Raw genomic sequence first — 12,498 nt, forward strand, 5'->3', positions numbered from 1 at the left:
GTTTGCAGCAAGGTATAATGATGGATTTTGTCAACTTTTTTTCCTTCCCTTTTTAGTACTGTCATCTGCATTCTTTTCCCAATAATAGCTACCAACAGTAATTAGCAGCAGTTTACCAACTCATTTTCTAGCTCAATGCATTTTTTAAAAATTGTTCTCATATGTACAATGCTTCTTGTGTCTTGCAGGAGTTCGTCAAAGAGCTGTTGTCACGGATAAGAGGGATGAGAAAGCTAAGTGCTCCTCAAAAAAAGGGTCTATAATAGTGGCCTGACAATGATCAACAGTGCATCAGCCATAAGCCAGAATCAAAAACGCAAAATGGACTCTTCATTAAGATCCTCAAATGCCTTTTTTGGTTTTGGGGAGCTATTTGTACAAGAAAATGCTATCTAAAGGACATTTTTTAATTTAACTGTGGTGTTTTTGAGGTTTATGATTTAGGTTATGCCAGGAAGTCAAGTCTAGAGCCCATTTGCTTCCCATATCTGTCTTTTTTTAAGTTTGGCAAAGCTGAAACAACAGTGATTGGTATTGCAGTTATAATGCAGTTCGTTTGTGGATTATGGGAGAGAGGACTTGGTACAATTATTTGCTCGATTATTATAAAAACACTTCCACTGTGATCTGTACAGGCAATGTTAAGAGGCTTCTTCCCTATTTTAATAGTAGCACACTTTCTTTTTTAAATAAACACATATTGGCTAATATATTACTAATCATAAGGATTGAAAGCATTTGAGTTATAGGATCCTTGCAGAAACTGAGTTTCCCCATTTTGGTCTTTTCAGAGGAGTTTAATTCTTTGCATCATTAATCTTTGCTCTAGATTTGTTTTATTTTGGAAACTACCTAGTTAATCTTTTGATGGTTAACGGAAGCACAAGATTTTCAAACACCTCCTGTCAGCAGGCGTGTGAAGTTTAAAAATCCACAGAATTGTACAAGCCTTACCTTTACATTTCATACAAGGGTGTTCAAGAAGTGCTGAATTAATTTCAATAATACCAGTAAATATTGATGTCTGGCAGTATAACAAAGTTATTTGTGGATAAAAGCACGTACATTTATGGAGAATATTGAAGATGACTAACAACCGTTGCACGTTCAAACTTGTGGTTGGAAACCATGTGCAGTGTGTTTTAACAGGCTGAACAGTTATGCAGCATAACTGTTCAGCCTGTTGTCATGAGGTGTGTTACAACGGGGATTATAGGCTTTGGAATTGCAAGCACAGGCCAATGGATATTCCTTATTTGTGGCCATCGAAATTAAATTTTCTAAACAATTGACTATGGTATGCTGCCAAAGATGATGCAGGACAAATTAACTATTAAATAAATGGATGGAACCTTCAATTTTGGAAAACATTTGCAGATAAGCAAAAAACTAAGTGAACCCACGATTGCTACCATTTTTTTATGGAACACTGGACGTGTTTTTATTCATACTTATCTCTTCCATTTTAAGAAATTTTAAATTTGACATCCTTGGTTTTATTTATTCCTGGATCAGGATGTTATAAAGCAGATTTTTTTATTATTCCTCAGACAGAATGCCTTTCTAGGACAAAACAAATGGTGCTGATTTAGTTTTATTTTCTTTTATTAGACTGTTTTAGAGCTTAAAGGGCTCTAAAATAGTGTCTTGACAGTATTTAAATAAAACTTCCATATTGTTCAGGAAAGTTCATAATCTGTAAGACATCAGCTCTAATGGGGCAGACGATGGCAATTTTATTTTTGAAGGATTTCCACACTACTGACATTTTGGATAAAATGTATGGCATTTTGAAATTGCATGTATTCTTAAGTATAGTAAATTGAAAGAAGGATGTGTAACCTGGTTATCTTTTATACCTTGAGTGAATTGAACAGATTTCTACAGGGGAAAATGTTTTTGAAAGTTTGTTCTGTACATCTGCAAGCTTTGGTTTTATTTTTTAATGTATGGTATTTAAGAGTTTTTTTTTTTTTGCTGACAATAAAGGCAGAAGAACAAACAAAACAGTTTTCAATGTTAAGTTTTCTCAAATACCTTAAAAGCTTTTGGGATAAATGGTACTAAGGTCTTTAGGTTGGATGGTAGTGTTTTCATAACAAACGGGTATTTTAAAGAGGAAACAAAAGGAGGGACTCCAATCTTCACAATTTAATGCAGTTCCTCATTTGGTTATATTATCTCCAGAAGAGAACCTCTAGGTTCAGTGAAGTACAGCATGTCTAAACAAAGGTATACAGTCATTTTAAAAGGTGGGTCTGTACTTGTCTCTCTTGGGGTTTCTTCATCTCTTCTGTGTTCTAACTCTACTGAAAAGACCACTTTGTGGATGAGTTACTAAATGTCCATGGCACCAGTCTTATTAGCTGTTGATCTTATCTTTGTCATCACTTAGGTACTGGTGGCTAAAATTCTTGGACTTGCTTTTCAGACTGTCAATGATCAGCCTTCAGCACGTTAATAATCTGCTATGTCCTCATTTTAGAGACCAACCAGAAAAGATATTTTGTATTCTTTTATCATCCAATTCTGGTCAAAAATAATATTGACGGCTGGCTTTAAGTGTTGGGGGAAACTTCTCAATCTTCTGGTGTGCTCCAGGAATCGACTGGACAGAGGTAGAGCACCTTGGAAGTGTAGGGAAGCACTAAGTAGTCTAGTGCAAGGCAGAAGTCAAAATGCCATTTAAGTGGTTTATGCGTCATGTCTTTTAATTAATGAACTGATGTGTCCATATTAGTACCTGTACCACCAAGCTTTTGATGTAGTTGGATTTGGCGGAGTGAATTTTGTATCATGCCTTCACCCCCATTGAACTTGATTAGATAAAATAATCATGGAACATTCTCCATACTTAATAAGGGGACTGCTGAGGACATCCAAATGAAAATGGATGTCTGGGACGTAGAAGGAAAAGTGGGTCAAGTGCAATTTGTGTCCTGTGAGGTGATGTTTATAGTTAAAATTGATTTAATGTTACTGAGACCAGGTTATAGTCACCAAATCTGCAAGTTTTGGTTTAGCTTCTCATGGCTGAAAAGCTAAAAATACAAAAGAATTTTGAGGTGAGTGCATAATAAACCCGAGTGGATGATTGAATGTTTCCTTTTGAGCTCACAAAGAGAAGATGTTTTTGTATATTTTAGTAAAATATGATTGTGTATTTTGTAGTATGTTTGCATGATTCCTAATCCAATTTCAGCAGCCTTCAATCAAGCTTTCCATTTTTTCCCCACAGTGGACTATCTTGGCCAATGAATAAAATAAGTGCAGTATAATTAAATTAATAAAAACAATTGCTCATCTACTGTGTATGGTGATTTCATCCCGAAGGACTTTCCACTTGATATATAATAAGTGACCCACTTCACCCGTCACTAAGGAGCAGCACCCATCTCCATGACATGTGGCAGGCCCATTATACAGCAGATCAGGCTGAGAAAATGAGAAAGAAAGATCTGTGGAATTAAGGGAGGACAGATTGTGTTGGAGGCTTATAGAGGGGAATTTAGCCAGGGCACTCAGGGACTACCCCTGCTCTTATGAGCTATACCAACATCCCTTCAGTTCAACATCCCTCAATGGAGAGTACCTCCTACATCAGTCTCTGGTGGTCATATTGTAGCATTGGTTTGAGAATTTTGCTTCAGAGGGCCAGCCTTGCTTACTTTTCAGACCTGAAGATCTCATGTTAGAAGGTGGTAATACAGTACTGCTGTTAAATGTGTTGGCAGTAGATTTTTGCCTTTGTAAGCACAAAGTGGCATGAGGTTAGAATTGGGCTTTCCAAGTTTTAAAGAATATTAATGTGGGAAAATCAATACAGTTTTGGTTAATAGTATCAGGATGTGTATAAAAGTGTATTCGAATGTGTATAAAAGAGAAATCAACACGGAAAACCCACAGGTAATATCCACTGACCTTTTAAATGACCAGATTTTAATATGTTTTGATAACCCATCATTTTCAATTTAGATGATACTTTTTTTTTAAATGCAACAAATAAAAATAGACCACTCAAATGGCCCAAAGCACTTGACGTGTACAACATCAAACCTGATTTCCAGCATGTTCCCCTTCATATGCCCAGTCAACCAGTACTTAATCTGACCTCTCCTGTGTACATTTGTGTTCTGACAAATTTAGAACAAAAATGCATCTCTGTCTACTCGTTTTTTATTCTGACGTGAACTGCTGGAAAAAAACCAAAAACAAGCCTGAGCTGTAGATCATGAAGCAATGAACAGTCGGCGTTCACATCTACCAGTCTGTTCTGCACGTCGGCACACTTAGGGTGTTGATTTCTTTGGAAAATTCCTTTGGTCTCTTGCAGAATCTGTTATTTTGTTAAATTGTTTTGGTTTGAGAAACCGAGGTATGAGAATGTTTTTTTGCAAATTTGTACAGTTATGTCCGCAGGATAATTGAGTGATACAATAATAGTACTACTGAATGTTTAGTGTTTATAGCCAAAGGAGACATCCACCTTCACAAATAAAACATGTTTTCCTCAAGTCATTTCCCAGTCATTATTTAATTTGAACAATTCAGGGTAATTTTGGTATCCATTTCAAAGGGGAAAAGAGTAAAACTGATATTCCAAGTCCTAGTATAGTTGTTCTGCATATTTTTCTCTAATTTTGTACATTTGTGTTCTCATTGTGGCTTATCAGTTGAAATTCACAGAGAGAGAGGAATTGATAGAACACCCATTATGGAAAGTCATATTGGCTTAGCTCATGTGCTCCAGTAACCCCTGGAGAACAACATTAATATTCACGACTGGACAAATACTTAGCAGATGTTGGATGTAGAGAAGTGCAGGATATTGTAAACAAGGAGCAAAAATAATCTGTAACAAAATGGGAAAAGGAGATGTTGGCATGTCATTTCCTTTTTTTTGCATGGGGAAGCAATAAAAAGGGCAAACAAGATATTAGCATTTGTAATTAAAGATATTTTAAATAAAGAAATGTTAAAATTGCATGATGTACTAGAAGGATTACATTTAGAATATTATACAATTTTTGCCACTATACTATTAAAAAATACTGTTGCTCTGAAATCACTCCAGAAAAGAGCAGATGCAGTCCAGAGCTTAAGGAAATCAAGTTAGTGTGTAGTTATTAGTGGAGTACCCCAAAGATGTGTGTTAGGAACACTGCTTCTTAATTTTGTCAATGATCTACATTCCAGAATAGTTAATACACTTGCAAGTTTGCAGATGACCCTAAAATAGGAGGATTACCAAACACTGTAGAAGCACCAAATGAAATTCAGAAAGATTTAGATGACATTCAAAGCTGGACCAACACTTGACAGGTTGTTGAATGTTGACTGGTGCTGGGTTTTGCATAGAGGTAGTAAAAACTACAAATAAAAATGGGAAACACTGAGGCACTTATGAAGAAGACTGGGGTGACTTATCTCTTAAGTAGGAAAACAATTAAAAGGATTAAATGTACAGAAGCAAACTTAAAGCAAACAATTTAACTCAATTAATGCTAAATTCATGGTTTATGCAGCATCTCTAAATAGTTAGCTTTATTTAAGTTTCATTAAATTAAAATTTGTGAGCATATGAGTTGTCGGTATCTAATATTTGTATGTTTTATCATATTTACCATACGTGTTTATAGGATTCACCCTATATACTGCATATAAAACAAAATCAAGCAGCAAGATCATTTACATGAAAGCAATAAATTCTTATTAGTCTTAGCGTTCTTAGACATTTTTTATATACGATGTTTAAAAAGACTTTATATCAGAAAATAAAAATATCTAAGCAAGGCTACAGAACATGCAAAACTGTATTAAATAGCCTAAAGACTGGGACATTACCATGTTTTTCTTAAGTGTTTGTGACCTCATAAATCATAATTTCTACAGTAGTGGCTGTTTGACAAACATTTGCTTACTTTATGTGCACAGCTAACACAAGGGTGTTCTTTCAGTTTTCTGGTATGAATTGCAGGGGGGACACATTACATTTGGAGAAGTCAGTCATACTGTGAATTTGGAATTGCACTCTTCTGTGAGGGTGCAGCCATCGGTACCTTGTTGTTGATGAATACCCAAAAGTCACCATTGTGCCTGCCAAAAGAACAAACGACAATCATATTGTAAATATTAAAAACAGCCTTAATCTTAGAACTGTTTGTAACAACTGCATTTTTTTATTGTAGCATTGATATTACATAATTAAATGTTTTCAGCTACAGTACACTTAAGTTAAATTAAGCCAGTATTATAATTTGTAACCAGGATAACTGTAATTGCAACATCTGGCATGTACTTAATGAAAAGTTTTTTTTTTCCCCCATATTTTCTCATGCTATATATAATGGTGTGAGGGAAAGTGTTTTGTGTGTTTATATCCCTCTTTTGTGCTTTTTTGTAATTGAATATATACTGTATGAATATAATTAATCTCTAACTTCCAAAGTACTAGAGAGCAGAAGCATTTAAAAGACCTCCGTTTCTGCTTTGGGTATTTTAAGTCAAACATTTCCACTTATTAGAGCTCATCAGAGTGATACAGCTCTAATTTGACAAGTTAAATGGCTCTTAACAAGACAACCTTTCTGAATAAAGGTGATTTTATGAAGACAAACAAGTCAATAAGAGTCATGGAATATATGAGTGTAAATTACCTATTAATCTTTCACAAAATGAATGACATTGTTTACTTACTTTAATTGAATGTATGCAAAGCTGTATTAGACAACTCTAGACTGAAGAAAGTGAACCATTTTTAGCTAAATTGTTCAAAATATACTGTATATTGTAACAACCGTGGGGTTTCAGTACAGAATGAAGGAGGCACAAGGCTCGGATGTGAGATAGCAGCACCTTTATTAACCCCAACTGAAGAGGATTACACACAAGGACTCTGGGAAGAAAGCACAAATACCTACACAGACACGGAAGGGAAGAGGGCGCCTCACAGCCCCTGTCCCATTATATACAGTCCGGTAACCCAAGTCCCGCCCCTCAGGTGCTGTTCCCAGCCTGCCTTACGTGTTCATGGCTAAAGGGGACAGAGCAGCTGCTAAAGCATACCCGTGGATGCTACAATATTATAGTATCACGATGTGCCAGTGATGCTACTGGTTAATTAGGTAGAGAACATTAATGTTCTACAACATTTACACTCATTCGTAATTACTTTTTTAACATACCAACAAAACAAAAAGCTCCACATTCTAGCAGAGAGTCTTTGGCAGACGCCCAGATCACCCCCAGTGATGGACAGGCCACAGCTAGCCTCTCAACTCAAGGAGTGGCAGGCAAGAGTTTCGGGTTAGCAGTGCCTGTGTAGCTACAATATAAATGCCCATTCCAGCCCCAGGAGGTGGTCTGGGTCTTCATGTCTATGATAGGTTACTGCCTAAAACTCAAATGGGTGGAGCTGTGCACAGTTGTTGAGCTGGTGAAGGAAACTAGCTACAGAGTATGCCAGCCTCCACAGGTCCATCTGGTTGTACCCCATCAGGATGGATAGCCCTCTACCAGGGGAGATGGGCATCTTTTCACAACCACTCTTGACTACACCAGCCCAGTCCTCAGGGCATCTGCCAAGAGATCAAGGTCCTCAGGACATGTGTTGATGAAGGTGAGTCTTCCTCCTTTGCTTTTTATCTACCATCAAAACAGTGTGGAGTGTTTGCTTAAGTTGAATGCAAAATTGCAGTTTCCACGTACAGTATGTGGTGTTGCCTATCGTCAGTTCAATAAAGCAGAGGAAATCCTTCTATCTTGTGGTCATCCTGAGTGGTGTCTATCCTTGAGCAAAATTCAATTTCCAGTGAACCCACAGCACTTTAAAGAGCTAAAGTATTGTCAGGCTCTGCATGGTAATTAAATAGCATAAGTAAAGGTTTAGCACTTGATACATCCTTAAACTAGTTCCATTTCCAGGCAAACGCAAAATCCTGTTGTTTTAAAATATCAGGGGACTATGGATCCAGGTTGTAGCCATATGAAAAAACACCAGTGAAACCTGTACAAATGATGAAAGGGCAGATAATAATGGTTTCAATTACCATACACGATTATTTTAGGGATGGAGCAGTGCTTGTAGAATAAACTGATAAGTTTTCCAAAGTGCCACTAAGCTCTGATTGGGCACAAAAGAATCCAGCAAGCTGCATACCAGTCAAGGTATGCGAGAGTATCATAGGCTTGTCATTGTAGCTTCTAATGGTTCTGCATTCCAGAGTTCTCAGTGCAAATATTCATATAACCAATAAATGATAGTGACTTCTCCTACTGTAGTTCTCTCTCAACATCTGAGGTTCTGTTAAGAAAGAAAAACTATATATATAGTAAGCCATTTGCAAAACCTATTATGCAGTTCAAAACAAAAAGTGTCTGTGTACTCTATGTTTTACTAATCTTTGACGTCATTTGTATGGCTCTGTGTAACAGACTGTAAATTCAATTCTAAGGCTGTACAGAACTTTGGAAATCCAAATTATCAAGAGTATGTGACAGAGCATAAATGAACACTTTATGGTCATTTTTATGGTGATGATTTTGACAAGCAGTTAGAATGGAAAAAGATACAACCTGAAAACGTTTGTTGGAATAAGGAAACTGACAAAACCTTGAAACAGTACTTTGGTTTTACTGAAACAAAATTAAATACAGTATGCCAAGAACTTGGCAGAATGTTGCATTGTTAAATAGGTTTTATGTATCCATAACACAAACATGAGGAACGCTAAAAAAGAGGTTAAATTGATTAAAACATTGACATCATCCCACTACTCAACATAAAGCCATTAACATCATATGACTTTTAGGAGAATATATACCATTAAGATAGCAGAAATCTGAACTCATTGCCAGGCCTCAACCATTTATCATGTAAGATAGGCTTGATGTTAGAGCACAAATGAAGCAGAATAAATATACTCCAGGAAAGAATTAAGATTAGATGGACAACATAATGATTATACATCACCCAAGCAAATGAAAGAACGCCTAAAGTGTACGCATCTGCTGTATAACTATAACCGTTATAATGTGCTATGAAGGAGGGACTGGGACCATGGTCCAGGAGGTAGAAAGAACCCAACGGCAGGGCACAGTGGAGCTGAGTTAGGCTCCCCAGTCACCTCCTGCAGGGGTTGAGTACCAGGGGTTGAGATTAGGACAGACAGAGTAGGAAAAGGTGATCATTTTATCCAACTTTAAAACTGGCTGTGATATTTCTTCCTCAGCCATTTGCACACTGTGCAGGTTATCTGTGGTTATCTGTGGCGTAGCCACTGGGACTGTCCTATGCCAACCAACACTGCCTCAGATACACCTTGGACTATGTTGGAAAGGACAATAACCTTCCTGGTCTACATATGCCAGAATGAGGGATTAGTGATATCATTGTGAATGTAGTTCCAGAGATACTAGTAAAATATTCTGCACATAGTTTTATTTAATATTTATGGAAGCATAAAATTGATAGTAATCAAAATTAATAAAACATGTATGTGTTTTCAGATATATTAAATCAGGACACAAAAAGTATAGCTGGTTTTAATCATGATGCTGCACAGAATTTTGGATCTGCTAATGTCTTGTGTGTTTATTTTGGGCTATGTCTCTGGGAAGTGTTTGATTCCATTCAAAATACTGTACTTTATTCATCCCCAGGGGAGTACTTTAAGAAACATGAGTTTCAAAGGTAATTGTGAGCCTTATACAGTGTCATGTTTGTTTAATGTTTAAATATTTGTGAAACTTTTGAGGTTTTTATGGCACTTCATGCAGAAAAGTCTCCATCCTCAACCCATTAGCTCAGCAATGTTAATGTTGAAATATCCTGGAGTGTTGCCAAGCTGTGTGTATAAAAGCTAGAGGAGCATAAACTAAGCAAGAGAAATTTCAGTGCAGAAATCACAGAGGGAATTATTGAAGTGTTTGTATCAAAATACTGTCACAATTTGCAATCTGTTTAGATGTAATTTTAATATAAAATGCTGCACATTAAATTACATATTTAATTATAAAAATTCCCCCGACCCAGTGAATCTAATTAAACAAACGTTTTAAAAATCATGTAAAAAACAAAAATCAGAGAAGCAAGATGCCCTCAATTCATCCATGCAGTGTTTTTTATCATATCACATTCGTTTTTTAAAATTAGTTTTGAGTTGCCATAAATATTAAAATGTATGATATACATACTGTAAAATGTACATTTCTGTATATTTATAAGAATAAGTTACAGTATATTGCTCAGGTTACATTCTTCTCTGGGGAAACCCACATAAATGTATATACATTTGTATGGGGAAACCCATATAAGTATTGGTACAGACAGATTTATATGGAATTCTTCTCATTTTTTTGTTTGTATTTTTTATTGTCCATCATAGTTTTCTATTATTATGAGAGTCTTACTTCAAATTTTTAAGATGAGAGATGTTGAATGAGGGTAGACACAAAATTGCTCTGCCCAGTGTCACATTCCTGAAGCGCCTATGAGAATGGAATGTCACACTAATAATAAGACATTTGCCCTTGATGTACTGTGGGTAATTACTTCTCAAGTTTCTGATTCAGGCTTTATACCCTAGATACTTGGGTCATCTGTTTTTTGCTGGTTCCAAGATACAATGAGGCCAGACATCCTGGGTTGGTTATATAAAACAACCTTAGGTTAATCATCTCAGTCAGCTCATTTTACCAATTGCTTGTTGCCCTTGTTTTTTTTTATCAAAATAGGAAAATGTGTCTTAACTTTATAGTTATCAGTTGAACTGTAATGAAGACAAAGGTTTTTGGATTGTGAAGAAACTTAAGAACACCTAATTCCACAATGTCTGCTAAGAGTTTGAGTTAAGATTAAAGTCACAGTAGACTGTTTTAACCCAGATCTGTCAACTGAAATAAAACAAAATAACCTATTTTGGTGAACTGTTTTATAGACTTTAAGAAACACACTGATTGGCTACCCTTCAGTTGTTTAATGTAGAACAAATGTTAAACTACTAGAAACTCTAAAATGAGCTTCTAAGATTCTAACCCCTTAAAAAATCTTGGGAAATTTGGGAAATCAGCTACATTTATTGAGAACATTTTCAGTTTAAAGAAAAAAGTAAATATTTCATTAATTTTTGTTGTATTTTTGATAAGTTGATTTTAAACAAACAATGTTGATTCAGTTGAGCTTCATGTGTTCCAGAGTTCCTTCAGTTTTACCATACAATACAGTACTAAATCAGAAATACTAGCTCAACTTTGAGCAATGGAGAGTAATAACTCTGCTGATCAGGTTGGTACCGAGCCATGTTCTTTAAAACGTCCTGCTCATTTAACATCTGCTCTGCTGACCCATTTATTCAATCTCTTTTCACGATGTCTGAAATTCCAGCAGACTGGAAGTCCACCCATGTTCTGCTTCATTTCCAAGCTGTTGATAAGTCAGATCCTAACTTTTTTAGACCTCTGTCCATTTTGCCTTAACTTTCAAAGGTCATGGGAAAAACCTAAGCTCTGTTTTAGACAGTAATTCTGTTTTATATGATTACAGTCTGTTTTTTTAACTCTGGGGTAAGATTGTATTATAACAGGTTTGAAAGATGTCAATGATCTCATTGATATCAATGACCTGTGACAGAAATCACATGTATGCAGTTATCCATATATTTTTAGCTAAGGCTTTTGATGCTGTCAATAACTGTGTTCTGCTGTAAAAGACCCATAATATTGGTCAAGATACATTGTTACGCCCTCACGTACTGTAGTTTCAAAATTACTACAAAACCATATCTAATCTTTAACAGATTTGTTTCACAACCTCTGTCAGTTACCTAGAGAGTTCCACTAAGTCCTTTCATGATCCTTACTTCTTTAATGACTGATTGTCACATTGCCATATCACTTTACCTATATTTTAACAACAACAACAACAAAAATAATAACATTAATAATAATAATAATAATTATTATTATTATTAATAATATTATTTTAGCTTACACTTATATAGCGTTTTTCTGGACACTCCACGCAAAGCGCTTTACAGGTCATGGGGACTCCCCTCCACCACTACCATTTTGATGGCTTTACTTTCTTTCATTGCTTTATCTTTTATGCAACATTTCCCTAAAACATCCTGACATCATACCCAGAGCTGACATTACAGATAGACTGTAGGTTTTTTGTGTTAATGATTATTCATACTTAAAATGTAAATTTAGAACTGTCAGCCACTAATAAAGCTAATGTACAGTCTGCATAATTCAATAAAAATGTTTAAAATGTGGGCAGCATGTTGGCATGATGGTTAGCATTACTGCTTCATAGTGCTGTGGTGCTCTGGTTTCCTCCCGCAGTCCAAAAAATGTACCTGTAGGTTAGGTGGCTTCTGGATAAATTAGCACTGCTTTGAGTATGTGTGTGTGTCTATGTTTGTGTCTGCCCTATGTCCCATCCAAGGTGTATCCTGCCTTTCACCAATTGCTTCCCAGAATAGGCTCCAAATTCAT

The 12,498-nt window shown here is 35.9% G+C and overlaps 1 protein-coding gene across 1 annotated transcript in view; it reads left to right on the plus strand.

Annotated features, from left to right (window-relative positions):
• The window catches only part of ppp1r14c (protein phosphatase 1, regulatory (inhibitor) subunit 14C), a 34,633-nt gene extending 30,119 nt beyond the window's left edge, over positions 1 to 4,514 (plus strand). The window contains exon 4 of the mRNA XM_006625820.3: positions 189 to 4,514. Within this exon, the coding sequence (XP_006625883.1) occupies positions 189 to 263 (75 nt within the window). The 3' untranslated portion in view covers positions 264 to 4,514. The remainder of the gene's footprint in view (positions 1 to 188) is intronic.
• Positions 4,515 to 12,498: the final 7,984 nt, after the last annotated feature.

This window comes from Lepisosteus oculatus, chromosome 2 (assembly GCF_040954835.1).
Source record: "Lepisosteus oculatus isolate fLepOcu1 chromosome 2, fLepOcu1.hap2, whole genome shotgun sequence".
Taxonomy (NCBI): Eukaryota; Metazoa; Chordata; class Actinopteri; order Semionotiformes; family Lepisosteidae; genus Lepisosteus; species Lepisosteus oculatus.